The sequence below is a fragment of the Musa acuminata genome, chromosome BXJ3-3 (assembly GCF_036884655.1).
Source record: "Musa acuminata AAA Group cultivar baxijiao chromosome BXJ3-3, Cavendish_Baxijiao_AAA, whole genome shotgun sequence".
NCBI classification, from domain to species: Eukaryota; Viridiplantae; Streptophyta; class Magnoliopsida; order Zingiberales; family Musaceae; genus Musa; species Musa acuminata.
The window spans coordinates 9202642-9222655 of NC_088351.1; the positions used below are offsets into that span (position 1 = coordinate 9202642).

Sequence of the window (20014 nt, forward strand, 5' to 3'; positions counted from 1 at the left end):
TACTTTCGACCTATGCTTATGCCACGGATATTTGCTTCTTTCTCGAGGGACCTTTTGCTACTCCATCTGAATTCTTTTCATCGATTGTTGTTGCATTTCCTGTTCACTCAATGGGTCGGCCATATTTTGCTTCAAAGCGGCTAAAACTTCATCCTTTCTAGAACTTGTCAGATGGATTAGCAGTCTGAGAATGCATGCGACAGATCAACTGCATGCTCCAAATTCCACATTTGCCAAGGGAGCAGTACTAAACGAAGCTTCTCTAATTATGTATACTTGGACCCACAGAAGTTACGTTTCATGCTTGTTTGAAAGCCAAGAGTCAGCTAAATAGGTTGGTAGTGACATCAAATGGCAGAATATTTTGATTCCAATGTTGCATCTATAACTCAAGTACCTCCAAGCCATCCGTTTGCATCAAAGTCACTCTCGTCTCATTGTTAAGTCTGCTATACAACAACATCTCGAGCAATTAAGATATTAGAGGGTGGTATATGTTACAACTGATACCTTTCGTCCATTTTGATATCAAGATAAATGAGTTCATCCATTAGTACCATCCAACAGCCTAAGTACGTAAGAAACATAACAAAGAATTAACGCAGGAGGAGTCCATCTCGAGTACCCTTCTTTGCTCACAAGTCGACAAGCCGAGGGCCGCCGTGGCCCTGTCCGCTTGCAGCTTTCTCCTTTTCCTAGGTTGAAGATAACCTCTGCTTGGCTTACACACCATGTTCGACTACTGTGGTGGGTGATACAACCACACGGGGCCAAAATTTACTTGCATGCAAAGATTAATGTAAACGTATTGTGACAATATATCTGTCCTTTTTTCCTCAGCATATCAACCATTTACACGAGACCAAGGGATAACCATTGCTCCTCATTTCTATTTGCATTCTGTGTTCCCATTAAAGATGAGGTTTCCTTGTCCCAAGGGTAGCAACAGTATGTATGATTATAATACCTTCCTAAATTATAGGAGCATGATAGAGGTGTGATTTGCCATTTTGTACAGTCTTTGTCCTATGTCTTTTGTATTATTAGGTTAGTCATTGATCTATCAACTTTGTTCCACTCGCTTGATCTCCTACTTACTGTTTCTTTTTGTTTCTTATGCCTCGGTCGTTCATACTCTTTTTAATGTCGTGCTGTATCGTTATCTTCCGATATATGCGATCCATGGAAGTTGGGAGTAAAATATTTCGGTAGAAATTTTTTTGGTTTTTCTTAATTTTTTTTTATTTCTAAAAATTTGTTAGGAACAAGTTGGCACTAAGAGACGGGAGAGGGGTTAATTAACATAGTGGTAAAAATATCGATTTCAAAAAACTTTCATTCAATTAAAATCGATATCGGAAGATGTTAATTTAAAAGTGTATGAGAGTGAGAAATTAGTTTGTAACGTAAAGTAGATTGCAATAAAGATAAATAGCAAAATAGAAATGCAAATCGATTTACAGTGATTCGATCGTCATGACCTACATGTCCTGATTCCTTTTTCGTCGAGGCTATCGGTATTCACTAATGGTCTTCCTTCAATAGGTGAAGACTAACTACCTTTTTACACTTCTCTTCTCATTTTCACATGTTTAGGAGACAATCTTTTACCATCACTCATTCCTTTCTAAATAGTAAACAAAATTCTAAACTTACAATTAGAGGAGGGGATCTCTCTAAGTGATTACTACAGCATTTTGTTACTTTTAAATTCTCTGTGCTTGTGTGTGTTAATCAGGGATGAGAGAGGTATTTATAGGCTTCAAGTGGATTCAAACTTGGAGCCTAAAAGTGTTTCATCTCAGGTTTCCCGGGTCATGGCGATACCACCGCCTATGTTAGGCGGTACCACTGCCTGCAGCACTAACATTAGGTGGTACCACCACCTAACACCCTGCCATTGGGCGGTACCACCGCCTGACACAGTCTCGGAGACTGTGCCACGATGGTTCCACCTATTGGGTTACTATTTGAGCCTTTCACTTGACCCAACATAACCCAAACTTAGGCCCAATTGACCCATAATTAAGTTGTCTTAATTCCAACTCTATTGTGTGCTGACTACGAAATTTAAGGTATACACTAAGCTAAATAAGTCCGTAAGTCTAGGTTTCTTCCGGCGAGCTTTCGACAATCTTCTAGCGAACTTCCAACGATCTCTCAGCAATGTTCTGATGGACTCTCGGGAAGCTCTTGGACTTCACGACGATCTTCTTGGCGAGTTCCGACAAGCTTCTTTGGCAAACACCTAAACTTCTCGGTCAATTCCGATAGAACTTCCGACGAGCTCTCGAACTCCCAACGAAATCTCGTTCTTAACTCCATAACTTCATTTTGCTTTATGTCTTGATAGCTATCATAGTTAATCATGCACACTTAAAACCTACTTTGATCTAGATAATTATTATAAAGCTTAAATCAAATGTTGTCCGGCATGCCATTGGTTCATCGATGCTTTGTCAGATTCTTTGGCGCATCATCCTCTCTTATGGCCTATTGCTCAATCGACCAATTGACCTCTGCAACTCCGATTTTGTTGGCACAATTTCTACTCTTCTTAGCTCGATGCCCGAATCCATGGCTTGAAGCCTTCTGTCGACACGTCGACTGATCCTCCGACTCGACGGTCAATCTTCTAACATGTTTCTCTCTGGCCCAACATGATTCTTCCTGCTTTAATTATCTCTCCCTGATCAAAGCTTTATACTTCACTCAAAACGCAAATCAAATCATAAATACTATCAATTCATTTCATCATCAAAATCTGAGATTCAATAAAAATTTCATCAATTTTTTCATCAGTTTAACCGTTATATTATTTGAACTCGACTCAATTACTATATTTTTTAATAACATTTATAATATTTTTATTGAGTTACATTATAAATAATATTATATTTTGTGTTTTTAGTTGTCATTGATAAAAAATTATTATGATATCATATTGTTAGACTTGTAATTGACATGAGTAAGGTCAAGTATATGTTCCATTTGAATCATTAGTAAGGTCAAGTATATGTTACAGTGTTTTTATTGTTGTTGCCAAAAGCACTGTAACAAACTAAATTTTATTTTATTTAGGTGTGATATTATTCTTGAACTATTATAAATATTTATTTTAATCATAGTATGGTAAATGGCTATTGGTGTGTTTTAATTCTATTTGACTCACTTATATTGTTTTCCAATAGTGTTATGATGTTTTTTTAAAATATTAAAAATACTATAAAATTATTAAGATAAACCATAAGTGACATCATATTGTGTGTGTTTTTTTTTTTTGGTCAATGCTCAAACATCATTATAGTATCAAAATTTGAAGTCTGACATTGGTTTGATTTGTTAAGAATCAAAGAGCTTCGAAGGTGATGGACATCAAGAAATCATTAAAGTGAGTATCGGAAAAGAACAGCAAAAAAACTTTCAAAGTTAAAAAGCTCTTAGTAAGCTTGAATACTTGAATTAGAACCTAAGCTAAGAGATAAACTATAATCTCTCCTCTTAATAAAAGTATTAAATGAATTCTTTATATATATATTTATTTATAAAGCGATAAACTCAAAATTTTGACTTCAACTATGATAAAGACATCCATTATGATTATGACTCTAAACTAAAATCCTATCTAATTATAAAATTTAATTTATATCACTTAGTTAATGTTATGAGTCAATTTATATCATTTAAAATATTTTTAATTAAATTTTATAATATTATTATTGTGATAATCAAAGACTATAATAGATTAAAATATTATAATGGATGAAAATAATACAATCAACTTTTTGAGAGTCAATTTAAGTATATTAAAATTAAGGGATACTGTATTGAAAAAGAAAATCTCAAACTCAAAATGGAGTCTTTTTGTTTTTTTTAAGAAAATAGTCCTAAAATACACTTTTTAAGTGGATACAAATTAAATTACCGGAATAAATGGTATTGTGACAACCATCGTAAATACGTGATAAACTAGATTGTCTACATCCATGGCAACATGACGATCGAGGTGCAAATATATAGCCCCCCCGCAACACGACGAACTAAGCACCAGACAAAAGGGATCGAGAGGGAAAAGGACCAAGTTGCATCTTCCCTAATTCCTTACTTTGCGCTCTCGTTGCTATATAGAGCTGATGATGGAAGTCCCGAGGCCATTATCCAACCTCTCAAGTTTTCGACTGAACTCACAAGAATGTCAGGACATGGCATCTTGAACGACAGCCGAAACCAGCAAACGAAGTCGAGCGCCGCCGCCCGCCGCTTCGTCGGAGTTCGACAGCGGCCGTCGGGAAGATGGGTTGCTGAGATCAAGGACTCGTCCCAGCACGTGCGACTGTGGCTCGGTACCTTCGACACCCCCGAGGAGGCCGCCCGAGCTTACGACGAAGCTGCGCGTGCTCTGCGTGGAGAGAATGCACGTACAAACTTCACCATGAACCCCAACTCCCCGCCGGGCGATTCTTCCTCCGGCGATCGCGGCTTCCTGGTGAGTTCTGATGCCGCCCGCGGAGGAGGCGGTGCGTTGGCTTCATCGAGAGAGAGGTTGAGCAAGAGCCTCCAAGGTATCATGGCGAGGACGGCTGACGGCAGGTCGTCCAAGACGAGGGTGAGCGACCACTCCACCTTCGCAAGCGTCTTCCACCGCAACAGTCACAGCTTCCCTGGGAGCCTTGTCGACGCGAGGAGCATCGAGAAAGCGGTGGTGCAACCGAGCTTCATCGTACCTTCGCAACCGAGCGAAGAGCCATTCACATCGGGCTCCGACCAGTTCACCGGCACCAGGCAGCTTGCGACCAACTCAAGGGAAGGAACGACTGATCCGATGGAGGAGATAACTCTGTGGAGATTTGATCACGACGAGGTTGTGAGAGAGAAGGAAAGAGAGATGAGAGGCAGCAAAAGGATCAAGGTGTCTTCTTCCATCATCGTTCCCCCCACGTTCAGTGCATCTGAGCCTTTTGGCGATGGCCAATTAAATTGTACGAGTCTCTAATGCTGTGAGCGGAGAGGCTGGCTTCCTTCCAAAGGAAGAGAAGTGCTGAGACAAAGACAACGGGATTTATCTGAGCATGTAATTACTTCGTCCTTCGTGCAGAAAAACATGTCTTCTTCTTCTTCTTCTTCTTCTTCATCCATACTCTCCGAATAATGCCTATCACGAGCACCAGTAAACCTCAGCTTCATGCCAAAGAAAGAGAAATTCCAATGAAAATTATTAAAACAAATCAAGAAATAAAAGCCACAGATATCGAGTCACCACAGAGTTTAGAACGAGAAGAAGGATTAAACTGGATGGAGCTGTTCTAACACGAACGTTTGTCCTATATCAATGTCATGCCAGTTAATTCCTTTCATCATTATCTACGTAATTAGCTTTCGAATGTAAACAGCAATATTCTAAGCGAGAAATTGACGTTTACTTTATTATTGGATTTGTACGTATATTATGCCCCTCTGCATAAATAATATTACAAATAATTAAATATGTCCTATTATTATTCGTACGTATATTATGCCCCTATGCATAAATAATATTACGAATCATTAAATATGTGCTATATTATTACGCCGTCGGTCTACCAATGCGGCCTCAATGACCGGTTCCAGATCCCCGCGGTGTCATCGTGGTCTATCTACGTGGGAGTTAGCAATTGGCATACGTAAATATCTTCTGTGGTCGTCCGTCTCCTGTGTCTCTAACGCCCACAAAGACCATATAAAGACGCATCCCACTGGCCTTTGGGCAGAGCAAAGGCCCGTTTCTTTTCTTCCGCCGACGCATCGAGATTTAGGGTTTCTCCCTCGGATCATCAAAGCGAGAAGGTGAATGATCCGATCCAATCTCTTTCCAGATCTCCAATTCGCGATGCCAAATTCTACGACGCTCTTCATTTTTGTCATTCTGTTTATCGTTTTTATATGATGGACGAAGAAATTGCCCCGTGATCTGAACTCGTATCAATTTTTTTCAATTCCAGATCTGGTTTCTTCATATCATCGTGTTCTTGTGGTAGGAATTATGATATAGGAGGGCAGATCTGGGCCAGATCTGTTACGAAGAACAGTAGAAACAACGGATTCGAACTGGTTATTATGTTTTCTTCCCTTTTCATAACCTTTTGCTCTGCTTCCGCTTAAAGCATCGATTGACAACGGATTGATGGAACCGCAGATAGTGCCTGTAACATCAAATGCGTACTTGGAAATGGTTTTTCCTTTTGGGTTCAGTAAGATGTGCCATCCCTTGGTTAGCGTTATAAATACATAGTCGACTTCGGCAGATTACCTTTCCAAGCAAATTAGCTTTTCCGTACTTAAAGTTTGGGTCATGTGCTAAGGCAAGGTTCAATTTCTCCTCGTGGTATATATTTGTCTGAGTTAGTGGTTCTGGGACTTAGCATTCGATGGATCGTGTATTAGTGACCGGGGAATGATTATTGAAGCATAACTATAAGGAATGATGTATTAGATGCACAACTTCGACTTTCTCTTTTGTGTGACATTAGTGTAAACTATAACTTATATAACAGTGTTTTCTTCCAAAGCATTTGAGGAGACTTGATTTGATGCATCTAATTCATTCTTAAGTCTTGACATGTCCCCTTTTTCTAGTGAAATTATGACAATAAGTTGTCTGTTAGTCCAGTTATTTGCATGTCCTCACAGGAAACATCTCTTGTTTTTTCCTTTAGCTCTACTTGTGTCAACTGCATGAACTGCGAACACTGCTTGTCTTTTATCCAATTGTGCAAGCAGTAGTGCATATTGTTGTATTCGTTTTTAATTTTTGTTGAGTGTTTTCGCTGTGGTATTGTGTGATAGTGCAACTGTGGGGACTCCTCACTTGTTAGCTATTGTTAGTTCTTCTACATTTCAACATTATTCTGTCGTCTCATGCCTGTTATCTTTCGGAAGTCTGTTCCAAATGATTTAATGATGTCTTGCTTGCAGATACGTGTGGATTTAGCTTTTACTTGTTCATACAAAATGAGGCCGATTTTCTGTGGGAACTTCGAGTATGATGCTCGCCAATCTGAATTGGAACGGCTTTTCAGCAGATATGGGAAGGTTGACAGGGTGGATATGAAATCAGGCAAGTCCATCTATCACTAGGTGGTGCTGCTCCCACCATTGTCGAATAATTCTCTATACCTTGCTAGTGGTATAGGTCCTTGTTTTAATTGGATGATTTGGCTTTGTAAGTTGGAAACAGTTTTTCATGAAGTTGTGCATAAACACCTTGGGGTTTACATTGATGTGTAGTTGCATAAGCAAGTTTGTTCTCCTATGGTATCATCTTTCAGTATTGCCTTTATATTGACATGCAGCTGCCTACTTGCTGATTCTCTTGATGCTGTTTGGACCCAGATAGTAAAGGACAACAACTTGTTTCATTCTTTGTTATTTGTCGCTTGGTGTTTGTCCCCTTTTCTAAGCACTGGAACATTGAGTTCTTTATATAAAATTACTTATACAAGTGATGTCACATCCCCACAAACTAATTCAAGGTAGCAGATGAGTTCTAATATCAACCTATCGTTCACTTGTGCTAATGTTCATGCGATAATTTAATTTCATTATTAGTTTGGTGGCTACATAAATGCCTTACGATAGATGATGAGTTAGGTGCACCAAATTATGTCAGAGTTATAAAATGTGAGCATATGTGGCTTATTCCTTTGTCGATGCCACTTCTCAAGCGGAAGAGTCCTCTCTTTTTCAAGGTGACATGTTTAAACTGCATCAGCTCATATATTCATGTGTTGTGCAAAAGTTTCCAGACGGTACAACATCACCATGGATGTTCTTTGGTTGAGTTCTATGAAGAATTGGAAATCAGGATAAGTTTAGCAAATGAGAATATTTTACTCTTAAGGTAAGCCCCCATACTCAACAATTTCTTTGGCGCAGGAATATTCTGGAGCACCCATTTTCTTCCTTGCTGATGGGGTGCCATCACCTCTCCTGCCTGAGTCCGTGCCTCATCTCTTTGTGTAGCTCCAGGAGCTGATATGATCCACCATACTCTGTGGCACTGTCCACCTGACATTTCCCCACGAGACCATTGCCTTTCACTTTCCATGAACCTTGCCCATCCTCCCAATCTGCTCATGTTCTCCATGCCGTTCTCACTGCCAGGCTGGAGAATAGATGGCGAAGGTGGCACTCATTGGCCAATCACAAGAGACCCACTTTTGCCTTATTCTACCATGACATCGATTAGTCCCTACTTCTGCACATGAGGTCTGTTCTTGATTTTTTGCATCTGTCAATAAATTTGTAGCTTTGACAGAAACGGGATGTTCTACTTATTTCCGAGTAGCTTGTGGAGTTTAACTGGACCAACCAGACTCGTAGCTGTCGTCAAGGAGCTTGTGAAACTAAGCTTTATTTTTTAGACAGTTCTTTATGCAAGCTTACTATTGTTCGTTTTACAATTAATTATGTGCAGGATTTGCTTTTATTTACATGGATGATGAAAGAGATGCAGAGGATGCAATTCGGGCCCTTGACAGAACTGAGTTTGGCAGACAGGGGCGACGGCTTCGTGTTGAGTGGACAAAGGTACATAACTTCATAAGCTTTTTACTTATGGCTTATTATTTTAGTTTAATATTATTTTAAGCTTAATGACAGCAAGAGCGTGGTGGTAGATCTGCCAGTTCAAGAAGGTCTCCTTCTAACATGAGGCCCACAAAGACTTTGTTTGTCATAAACTTTGATCCAATCAATACCAGAATGAGAGACTTGGAGAGGCACTTTGAACCGTATGGAAAAATCTCAAATGTTAGGATCAGAAGAAACTTTGCATTTATTCACTTTGAGTTGCAGGAGGATGCCACTAAAGCTTTGGAGGCAACAAATATGAGGTGCTTTCTTTCTTTTCCAAGTTCAGCCTTTTGGTGTAGCATGAATTGTCAGCAATATACAAAGTCATTTCCTGCAATATGGTTGGCTGTTTCTGCGAATCAACTTTATAATGATGCACATGACTTTGTTGTTTGTCCAGCAGTTTTCTTTTCATAAGACCAGAGATTCAATGATCCACACGAGTATCTCGTGGCATTTGATGGTTTTGATTATCCTTCACTATATCTTGATTAGTTTTCACATCATTGCCAATGAAGCAACGATGTTGATGAAATTTTGTAGCGTATTTTTTGCTGGCCCCAGATCACCTGCTCTGGTATTTCTAAGTTGAAGTATGAAATAACTTCTTTATTGTTTCTTTCAATGATAAGGTTGAAACTGAATGTTTCTCCTATGCGATTTAGGTGTTTTGGGTTGAAGTCACAGAAATATCCTCTCTCTCTCTCTCTCTCTCTCTCTCTCTCTATATATATATATATATATATATATATACACGTAAGGTCGCCTACAGTAATCTTTCCACACACCCACATTGGTAGGAGTGTTCTGCACTGAGTTCTTGCTTTTTATTTTTTCTTTCTTTCAACGCTTGCACTATTAGTTGCATGGGAATAGTTTTCAAGAGTTCTGGAATTTTTTGGTATTGATCTTTTCCAGTAGTTAGTTTTCAGGCCATACATTAAATAAATGTTTACATTTGCTAAGAGCACTGAGTAGCACCTCGGTTCAGATGAACTTGGAGGTTCTATCATTGTGTAGATGAATTGTGATGCATCTTGGTAGCTTTTAGCTGATTGCATGAATGAACCTAGTAGTTGAGAGGCTTGTGGTCCTTGCAAATTTTTTAGTTTTTTTCTTAGAGATGATCTCTGACAATTATCTGTCAATAGTTTTAGCGCATAGCTTATGAGGTGCTTTACAAGAAAGTCTACGTTGGAGTTCTTTAGATTGTCATACAATATGTAAAATTTGCATATGTATATTTTTTCAAACAGATTTCTCTGACGATAAGGATACCGGGAAGCTTGTGTCACTTGTCTTCATGTTTAGGTTACAGCAACATAACCTTAATGTATTCATGTGGTTATTTTCATGCAACACAATGAAACGGATAACTCAAAATGTGCCTTGCTCTGTATTCATCTTGTCTTTCTCTTGAGTTTGTAGCAAATTAATGGATCGGGTCATTTCGGTGGAGTATGCACTTCGTGACGATGATGACAAAAGAAATGGGTACAGCCCTGACAGGAGAGGCAGGGAGAGATCCCTGGAAAGGAGAGGCCGTGACACACGGCGTTCTCCAAGCCCATATGGCAGAGGCAGGGAGAGGGACAGTCCTGATTATGGGCGTGGTCCGAGTCCATATAACAAACCCGAGCAAAGGGGTAGTCCTAATTACGGAAGAGATGGAAGTCCAGGGTATGAGAGGTACCCCAGGTTTGTATCATTCAGAGATTGCCATCATGTATTGCTTGGACCCTCATCTGTTATGTTGTGCTAATTAGTTGTTCATCTGTTATGCAGTCAATCTCCAAGGCAGGAAGAACAATGAGGACTATTCTTTGTTCTGAGCAAGTTTGCCGCACAATTTGTGCTTATTGAACAATTGCTGTAATATCGCATTTAGAAAAATAGTGTGTGCCAAGTACTATTGGACTACTGCAATGTCCGCTCTAGAGATACTATTGGTATGCAATGATAGTATCAGTGGTGGTGGTTGACTTGTGTTCTTTTTGAGATCAGACTCTGAGGTGCCCATCATGTCCATTAGTTTTTCTAATGCAGCATTTGTGATCTTTCTTAGACTAAACATAACTTTTTAGCGGTCTCTACTTTGTTTAATTTACATTTTCATCGATTTTTTGGTGAATTCTAGATAGTAAACTATAGATCGTCATCAAGAAGTTCAAATCTGCATTCCTCCAAGTAGTTGAATTACATAACAGTGTGATGTTAATATTAGGTGTGGATCGTAATATTTCGTTTCTCCAACCCAATCATCTCCTAATTTTCTCCGCTTTTGTTAATTCTTTATCGATGATTTCTCTAAAAACAATTGTTTCCCTCGACGCCTCGAACTCATTTAACATTCAAAGACTGCAGGGCGAAGGTTGATGGTACAAATCGCATGTGGGTGGCCATGTACGTCCCACCAATCCAATCAAGCATCACATGTCCCGAGCTGTTCGAGTTTGGATTCCTTCGACACGAGGAATTCGCTGAACAGAATATATTCGGCCAGATCAATGGCTTCAACATGAAGGAGAGAGTAGTAGCAGAACACGATCAACAGTCCTAAACCAAGCCATCGACATCCACCATGGACATCTGCAAAAGCGTTCCAGCTTAAAGACGTCCTTTGATGGAGCAAGTCGCCTAAAGAAAGGAAAAGGAAAAGCTAGATGTTCTGCTCGCATGGCTCTACAAACATGAACTGTTTTTGACGTAGCCTCGAATCCATGAAGCAAACAAGGTTCGCCCAATTTCTTTCTCTCTCTCTCTCTTTTTTTTTTCCCAAAATAAAGGCAATTTATTAAATTAAGGTCCTAATACAATCAGTGCTTATAGCATCAACACTCCAAAAAGACGACAGCAGATCCATCCACGGAAAAATAGATCTGGTTGAATAAGTATACCTTGTCAACCAGCAACGATTTTTCTGGCCAAAAGTATGAGAAATAAAAAAAAAAATCAGAAAATGTGGTAAGCAGATCAAAAATACATCTAGTTATATTATTAATAACATCCAATGGAGGCTCCTTGGTTTTTAGGAGAATATCAACAATGATTTCATCATCCATATGGAACTTTGATCGCCTTTATAGCTGAAAAAGATGGATATTCTATCCTTGCAAGCAATCTGTCTACACATAAATAAGCACCAGTACCAGTCCATTTCAGAAAATCGATTCTTCCAAATTCCTCATTCTAATGGTAAGAACCATCAGTGTCCAACTTCTCACAAGCCCTCAGCTATAACACATATATTACTTACCGGTGCACTAAATATATATATATATATATATATATATATATATATATATATAGGACAAGACAAGTAAACCTCCTCATAAGGATGAACATGAAGAACACCTACTACAAAATAAAATACTGTGTAGCCGGGCAGCATTGTAGATTCTGCAAAAGCCAAGGGAGATGGTGGGATGGTCCTATGTTTGTCCTCACTAATGTTGTCATAAGCCATTGGGACAAGATGGGGGGTCAAAAACATTTAAGAATGATAGCACATGCAAACTAATACAAGTACTCATCAACTAGCAGAGAAGGGAAGTGGAAGGATACTGGCCTTCAACTTACAAATGAAGGATCATGTGAAGTTCATTGATTAGTCAGCCTCAAGGCACATGCTGCAAAACCAAACAAGTTCATCAGTAAGTTCTTGAGTGTATTCTGGTTCCTACTTAGTTAAATGAGATCAATTCAACAGCTCAACTAAGCACCGGTGTCATGACAAAGAGATGAAGATCCACTTGGCATACACAATAAAAGAAACCATAAAGATGGTGGTTGATTACAAGTAGGCAGTAGGTCGAGACCTTTTTTCCATCAATTCTCTAGTACCAAACGAAGTGGGTCAAAATGAAATAGTCTGCCTGGCTCAAAAAATATATCTTCAACAATTATGATGATACTTGGGTTTTGTTGTTGTAAATTTCTTTAGGCCAGCAAATTATTGCAGCCAGCCATCCTATTAAATTTTGTCTCAACAAAAAAAAGTCAGGCATCCCAAATGACACAAAAAAGTTATGGTAAAGAGACATTGTAGTGTGTTTTTTAAGATCAGATAACAATTGAAATTTGCCTAATTCTGACACTCTTTAGTTTTACGCTACTCTCTGCCAAAAGATGAATGGAACTTGAAGAGCGAAGCATACCTATGTCAAAAATAAATCATAAGATCACATATATAAATTTCCAGAAATGAAAGAGGAAGAGTTACTGTGCTGCACAAGGAGAAGATCTATTGAGATTCACATAAGCCAAGAGGGACCAGTTTCAGGAACATGCTGCACAATGAACTAGCATATGAATGAATAAATGCATGACAGGACTATCATTGTTACCCCCATGGACATGATTAATCTTTAGAAGACATTAGAGAATACTGACTATTTTAACCCGTTGAAAATGATAGAAGATGTACCTGATGTAAATGAGTGGGCAAGCCAAGATTCCCTCAATATACATAATCATTGAGGTACTGGCAGGCAACACGGAGACTTGTTACCTTTACCAAATTATATCTTCTGTTTCCCTACAATAGCAGCCCATCGCCGCGACATGGATAGCCTAAAAGTTAAATCCTTCACAACAAAAAGGAACAAACATGTAATGGATGAACTAGAAGTCCTTTCTTACCTCAATTTATCACTTCAGAAAAATAAATTTGAAGGAGTAGAGTTCACATATAACATGCAGATCCGGTGGTCAGTTTGATTACAAACCTGTCAATTAGCCAGAGAAAACAGAGAAGGATATATGTTCTATTGGAGCAGCCAAACCAGGTAAACAGATTAGGAGAACAATTTCAACTCACACAATAACAATGCAGGATAATTAGAAACCAAAGAGAAATATGAGCTTCTTGAACATTTACAAGAAATAGCTGAGTCTGGATTGCAGTTTATATAGTTCTGAAAAGGCCAGAGTTAGATTAGAGTATACATCCTCCTTTCTCACTGGTTTATGTTTCAAGGAGTCAGCGAGACATGGAGCTCGTAAGTTCAAAAGCAGGGAGAACTTCAATCTATTTCCTGCTGAACAAGTTCCGCAACCTCCGTTGTTCCAATCGCTCGAGCAACTTCTTCGAACCGGGAACATTCATATCTGACAGCTTCTTGAGATAACCAATTGCACCATATGAAATCATCATTTTCTTGCATTTTTTGCTCGACGACAGAATTAGAAGGCAAGACACAGCATACTTCTTCGCTGTATTCTGAGGGCTGGGATCGAGCAACTGAACCAGATTTGGCACGCTCTTCCCATCCTTCTTAACTTCGCTACCGTTATGTGGATGGGTCATCAAGCTAGCAATCGCCTGTGCGGCAGCCTCCCTTCCGCTGCTACTCTTGGCCTCGAGCATCCTTACCAGCAAGGGTAAGCAACCAAACTCTCCAACAATTCTCTTGGACTCCACCGAGCTGGAAATCTTACAAATGGCAGCTGCAGCAGCCTGCTGCGCGCCCAAAGATCCATCTTTCAACACATTCACCAGGCGAGGAAGCAGACCAAGCGAGAGGAGACTATCCATAGAAACAGATCCTACCAGATTTTTCAATGCACAAACTGCAGATTCCTGTTGTAATGGTCCATCAAGGTATGCCAGAAGGCTCCGAATTCCTCCCTCCGACACGACCAATGCCCTTAGGCTCTCGTTGCTGGAAGTCAAGTGCTGCAAACACTCAGCAGCATACTCCTTCGATCCCAACACGATTCCGCGATCAAGCAGATTGATCATGACACGAACGACTCCCTCATCCACGAGACTCTGCCTGGATTCGGGCACTGCAGAGAGGTTGTTCAGCGCACCGGCAGCGGCTGACTGAGAAATGGAGTCCCCGATCAGACAGACTTCGATTAGAGGGCGAATTCCACCATGGCGAGCGATCAAACGGGCGGTGTTGGCGGACATGGACAGCCTCTGAAGCGAGATCACCGCTTTTTCTCGGGCTACCAAGCTCCCAGATTCCAGAAGCCGGATCAGCGACGGCAGCACTCCCTCGGAGACCAGCAAACTCTCGCAATTTCCTGACTCAGTGAGCAAGCACACCGCAGTTGCGGCCTTCTCCCTGACCATGGGCGAGGTGGTCGTCAATAGTAGTATCAGGGCGGAGACATTGCTTCGGCCCAAGGCCGCCACCACGCTCTTCTCGTCCTCCCTCATGGCCTCCAACAACCCATCCAAGGCCCGCAGCTTCGCCTCGGAGTGGCCGAACTGAAGGCGGGCGAGCAGCTCGCCGAGATTCGAGCTGGCGAGCTCCGCCTCGCCGGGCCGTGCGGCGCCGGCCGGAGGGAGCGCTGCCTCACCTAGGACGCCAGTCTTGACCAGAAGCCCGCAGTCACGGAGATTGAGGTCGAGCTTGCCTGACAGGGCATCGAGGTCGCTCTGCATCCGGAGCTTGCCGAGGGAGCGCCCGTCCCCATCGCAGCCGCATCGGTCGGCCAATTCGACGGCTTCGGAGAGGGTGGTGACGACGGACTGGAGCAGCTCGCGGCAGAGGGCGTGGCGGGCGAAGCAGGGGTGGCTGGAGAGGTCGGAGAGGCAGGGGGGCAGGCTCTGGAGCTTGTCAGCGATAGATTTCCACCGCCCAGCGAAGCCCTTGGCGGACCTGGCCTTCTCAATGGCGATGGGGACGAGCAGGAGGGTGCGGGAGAGCCAGTGCTCCGCGGATCCGTCGGTACTACTGTCACCGGAGTCAGCGACTGGCTCGGCCTCTTCCACCATGGCTAGGAAACGCTGTCGATCCCACTGATCCAAGCGAAGAGAGAGAGAGAGAGAGAGAGAGAGAGAGAGAGAGACTATGCCTCTTCTTTTGTTCCCAAATGGAGGAAGGAAGACGAAGACATCGGCTATCGTTAAAAACAGGGGAGAAAGTGGGATTTGGTGATGGGGATCAGCTAACAACAGGAGGTAGCAACAGAGGCAGCTCCTACTACCACTACAAGTGGACAAGGAATGAATCACCGGACCGGGTTTCCGGCCGGGCCGAGTCGGTCCACTCACTGCCGTCGACAGTGACACCGAAATCGGTAATTCCTCGCCGCAGCAGTTGTCTCCAACGCACGTGCGCCGGCGTGGCGTCGTTCTTGCTTTTGAGGTAAGTGAGAGGGGCAATGTGGTCTTTTCGACCCGGTGGGCCTGGACGACGTCGACATCAGGGAAAGCGACGATTCGAATATAGAATGACTATAATGCCCCGATAAAGCCGGAAAAGTTCCCAAACTGCTCCGCTAAATCGAGGGTGATGTCGACTTTAGAGCGCTGCCATCACGGGAGCGAACCGGAATGACTTGGTCCGGCGGCAGACTAACCCGACCGGAATCATCGATGGCAGACGTCTGCCTTTGAGGTGGACGGCGAGAGAGAGCAAGAGGAACAGGGGGATGTCACCTCGTATGGGTTGGGACGTCCGGACCTCCACGGGGTAAGGAAGAAACGGGGGAGGTTTAATCCCGCCTCGTTACCCCTCTCCCCCCTCCCCCCCCACCCCCCCCATCTGACGGGGGGGTACGGTGCGATCGGTGGATGTGTCGACATCTGGAGCTGTGTAGACGGTAGGCGAGGTTTCTGCCGACGGGGCGCTGTAGCAGCAGCTGTTGGTGCATCGCACACCTGAAAAAGACGACGATCGCTAGAAAACGAACTCCGAAGCTTTGGTTGGCCGAGGGAGGATGTGTCGTCGTCGTCGTCGTCGTCTGCGTGGATATGCGCGTGCTGAAGCATTGGCTGTGTCGTGGAAGAGACCGATGGAGTTCAAATCCCCGTATGGCGATTTAAGATCAAATTTACATTTTACCTTAAAAAAAAGATATTTTCGTTATCTTAAGATAAAAATTAATTAGGAGATATCATTAGATAAAATTTCAATAATAAAAAAATTAGATAAAATACTCCTAAAATTTTATTAGCTCTAGTGGATCAATTTTTTTTCGTTTTCAATATATAAATCTGATTTATGTTTTGAATGTTTAAATTTATTTCGTCTCTTAAATCGGATCGATACAAATTCAATAATCGTATATATATATATATATGACTAGAGGTGATAGGTAAATAAATACTAGAGAAACACATAATATCATTATAACATTAACAAAATCATAAGCTCTAATTATCATGAGTAGATTATATAGAAATTTTTACCACCGTAGATCCGTAAAAAAATTATATGCTTAGTTAACTTTAAAATATTTAAAAGTTTTATTTATAGTTTTTACAAAATCTACCATTCAATTGGCACAAGAATTCAAAATACCACATCAATTAATGGTCCTGCTGATTGGCTTCAAATGTTGCTGCTCTCCAACTAAAGATGAGGTCTCCCACCCCAGTTTATTTAGGTGACTTAAGTAGGTGGTAGAATTAGGTCAACCGATAGTGTCATCGTAATACATTCATTCACCTCACCACCAGCTGACGCTGCCGACCACCATTTCCATGACCTGAAGAAGGGTATTAGGTAGGCCATAAATACAGGTAGGTAGGTATTTGACCTTTCTACTTAAGCACAATCCCCACCCCGGAGTGAATGAACCTAAAAGGACAACCGGACAACAATACCACCACAACAAATAGAATTCTGCAGACCATTAATTCTGTCATCCGATTCAAGACAGCAGCATTTCGAGCATACCAAATTCCTTCCGGCGATGGTCTAATTTGAAGCATTCGACGACATATTACCTGCTCTCGCTCCGCACGGCACTCTCGGTATGACCCAACACATGTCCTTCGCAATCAATCCAGCCGTGGAGATTGGTGGTCGAACCACTCACGCATTATGTCAAGCTACTACACGCCGACAAGTCTCAACGAATGTGGGCACGGCGAGGCCCCCATCGGAGTCCAGCACACGGCAGCCACCACGAACACAGCGAAGCCTGCGTGTGGTTCATCAAAGGTAGCAGCAACTGTGTTTGATCGCACTGTCTCACTGGCCTCGACTTGTGATTGGAGGCACAAGAAACAAAAAGAATCGTAAGCTCCCACTGAGATCCACTAACATCGAAGCAGAATTGGTCCTCAACCTCGCCAAGTCCCACTGCCCATGATTGGTCTTTGTTGCGAAACTCATTCCCCTAAAAAGGCGCGCACACACTGATGGTTGAAGAAAGGGATCTCGATCGCACTTGACATCATTTACCATCTCAATCTTGTTTCTTTGGAACTGGGCTCGTGATGAGTCCCATTTATTTCTCATGGAGCTGAATTAGATAGACCCCCTTGCAAGAGTAGATAGACAGTGGCTGGATATACACACAAAAAGAATAGTAGTAATAGAGCACGAGAAAAGTGGTCTTCAGGAGGGATCTCATCAGAGCTGGAAACGGCAACTGGACACTATCACACATGCTCCTGGCCGCAAGGCAATTCGTCGAACACTCAAAATGGCTCCCAGTCGAACCTTGCATGTGGAGCGGACGAGGCGGCCGCGGTGGACGTGGAGGTGGATGGCACGAACAGGAGGGAATCGAATGTTTCCCACTTCGTCGTCACCACCACCTGTGGCTGCTCAAGGTTCTGTTGTTGATAGGGCCTCCGTGTTGGCTGCGAATCCCTCTTTTGCTGCTGAATTGGATGTCGCTGTTGATTCTGAGGCTGAGTCGGATGTTGCTGCGGCTGCTCTTTGCTAGGTTGGACCTTCGCTCTTGGCATCGCGTTCTTGATCTTGACCGCGTCCAAGGTTTCGACATACTTCTGCACTCTCTTGATCTGTTCTCAGCACAGAATCAATCAGCAACCAATCAAAATGAGCAAACAAACAAAGAGAACGATGGATTTGACCTGCATTCTCCTCTGCAGCTTCACATCCCCGTCGGCAACGACGGCGTCCAACTTGATCAGCTCGTTCATCAAAGACTCGATGAGATTGTTCACATCATGCTCCACCACCCTCCCACCTCTGTTCACGATGGCCTCCAGCGCCGACACCTGATCCAGCCAATGCCCGCGCGGAGCAGCGATCATGTAGAGATTGCTCTTGAGACCAGGACGAGGGAAGGCTGGCCTATTGTGGTGGTGGGTGGGAGATTACCTTGGAGGCGAGACGATCGACCTCGAGGCTGATGGCGGCGATGGACTTGGTGGCCTTCTCCATCTTGTCGGTCTGGCGCCTCTCGAGCAGGCGTTTCGCCTGCGCCGTGGGGTCTTCCTCCAACACCACCTTGGACTTGTCCTTCACGCCGGCGGTGTCGAGGAACGCCGTCGACTCCCTCTCCTTGTCCTTGTACAGCAGCTTCATGTCCAAGGGGTGCAGCCCCGTCTTGGCAGACAACGCCTTCTTCAGCTCCCCTATGAGCCACCGCCGCCGCACAACCACTCGATCAATTCGCCGACCATCTTGGTGTGGAACAAATGAAAACGACGCCCAAGGATCAGTCGGAGTTCTTACCGAAGGTGGCCTGCGAGCTGACGTAGATCTCGTGGTACACGGAGCCGTGCTTGACCTTGACGCGGATGGTGGGCACGGGAGCGGCCGTGGCGTCGGCGTCGGCGCCGCGCTTCTGGACGAGCATCCCGCACGGCCTGACTTCCCACCCCGCGGCCTTCTCCGCAGCCGCCGGCGACTCCTTTATGGGGCTGAACGCCACCGTCCTGCCGCCTGTCTTCGACCGCATTTTCCTCCTTAGATCTTCGGAATCCAGAGGATCTACAAGAGAAGCAAGCAAAGCCACGCCACTGGATTTCACCCCCCAAGCTAGATTTCTTCCAAGACCCGCAAAGGGAAGAAGTCAATCGAGAACATGCCCCGTCGAAGTCAATTAAGCGTGAGCTTAACTCTAGAGGAAGAGACGAAAGGTTTCTTGCTTGCTTGGGTAAGGAGAGGGGATAGTTGAGGAAGGAAGGGAACAACCGAGACAGAAGCGAATCTATATATACCCACATACATAGTAAAGAAGTCAAGAAGTAAGTAAACAATAAGCGGCTCCTCTTTTAGCTTCTCACCTTCCTTCCTTCCTTCCCCCACAACATTTACCAAAAGCATCACAGTGATCGAGAGAGAGAGAGGCTGGTGGTGGTGGTGGCAAAGGGAAAAAGTAGGCGAGGCAATAAGAATAAGAATCAAAAAGAAATGCTGCTGCGGCAGCTGTAGGCTTCCCCCACAAGTCAAGCCGCTGCGGCCGCCCCCCCGACCGCTGCGTAACCACTACTGTTCCACGTCGCCAACCCCTCCCACGAACAGAAACGCTCTGCTCCTTCCCTCTCCCTCCTTCCTGTGAAACGGAAGCGGCGATCGCGACGACCACGAGGGGCCCGCGCGGCCGGCCGCCCTCTCACCCGGCGTGGGACCCGCGTGTCGGTGAAAATGCTCGGTGAAAATTTAGGGTGACCTCGGGAGGTAGGGTCGGGACGGGGCCCGCGGCCACCGACAGCCCGCGAACCCGACGGCCGCCACGC

At 43.4% G+C, this 20014-nt stretch overlaps 3 protein-coding genes across 5 annotated transcripts; 1 reads left to right on the plus strand and 2 right to left on the minus strand.

Annotated features, from left to right (window-relative positions):
* The first annotated feature begins 5702 nt into the window (after positions 1-5702).
* On the plus strand, positions 5703-10601 carry LOC103977984 (serine/arginine-rich splicing factor RS41). 3 transcript variants are annotated; one of them, XM_018823471.2, is made up of 7 exons: positions 5765-5823; positions 5979-6087; positions 6952-7093; positions 8453-8565; positions 8638-8870; positions 10039-10308; positions 10396-10601. In XM_018823471.2, exons 3-7 carry the CDS (start codon positions 6988-6990, stop codon positions 10421-10423), a joined length of 750 nt encoding a protein of 249 aa, XP_018679016.2. In that variant the 5' UTR covers positions 5765-5823; positions 5979-6087; positions 6952-6987; the 3' UTR covers positions 10424-10601. The 3 variants fall into 3 exon arrangements, with proteins under 3 accessions (XP_009391946.1, XP_018679016.2, XP_064999655.1); XM_009393671.3 differs by lacking the exon at positions 5979-6087 and having other exon boundaries at positions 5703-5823; XM_065143583.1 differs by lacking the exons at positions 5765-5823; positions 5979-6087 and adding an exon at positions 7912-8244.
* Positions 10602-13449: 2848 nt separating this feature from the next.
* Positions 13450-15685, minus strand: LOC103977985 (U-box domain-containing protein 15). Its single transcript, XM_065144685.1, has one exon. The coding sequence runs from the start codon at positions 15338-15340 to the stop codon at positions 13640-13642; it is 1701 nt and encodes a 566-aa protein (XP_065000757.1). The 5' UTR covers positions 15341-15685; the 3' UTR covers positions 13450-13639.
* Positions 15686-17769: 2084 nt separating this feature from the next.
* Positions 17770-19476, minus strand: LOC103977986 (BAG family molecular chaperone regulator 1). The gene is made up of 4 exons (XM_009393675.3): positions 19008-19476; positions 18651-18907; positions 18401-18547; positions 17770-18328 (listed from the first exon to the last, which is right to left on the minus strand). The coding sequence occupies exons 1-4, from the start codon at positions 19231-19233 to the stop codon at positions 17999-18001; spliced, it is 960 nt and encodes a 319-aa protein (XP_009391950.2). The 5' UTR covers positions 19234-19476; the 3' UTR covers positions 17770-17998.
* Between the last annotated feature and the right edge of the window lie 538 nt (positions 19477-20014).

Excerpts from the sequence above, each read along its gene's own strand:
- LOC103977985 (XM_065144685.1), bottom strand. The coding sequence starts at position 15,340 with ATGGTGGAAGAGGCCGAGCCAGTCGCTGACTCCGGTGACAGTAGTACC.
- LOC103977986 (XM_009393675.3), bottom strand. The coding sequence starts at position 19,233 with ATGCGGTCGAAGACAGGCGGCAGGACGGTGGCGTTCAGCCCCATAAAG. Across the intron at positions 18,908-19,007 it reads CAGCTCGCAGGCCACCTTCG|GGGAGCTGAAGAAGGCGTTG; the intron begins GTAAGAACTCCG and ends GGTGGCTCATAG. Across the intron at positions 18,548-18,650 it reads TCGATCGTCTCGCCTCCAAG|GTGTCGGCGCTGGAGGCCAT; the intron begins GTAATCTCCCAC and ends TGGCTGGATCAG.
- LOC103977984 (XM_009393671.3), top strand. The coding sequence starts at position 6,988 with ATGAGGCCGATTTTCTGTGGGAACTTCGAGTATGATGCTCGCCAATCT. Across the intron at positions 7,094-8,452 it reads CAGGGTGGATATGAAATCAG|GATTTGCTTTTATTTACATG; the intron begins GCAAGTCCATCT and ends AATTATGTGCAG. Across the intron at positions 8,566-8,637 it reads TTCGTGTTGAGTGGACAAAG|CAAGAGCGTGGTGGTAGATC; the intron begins GTACATAACTTC and ends GCTTAATGACAG.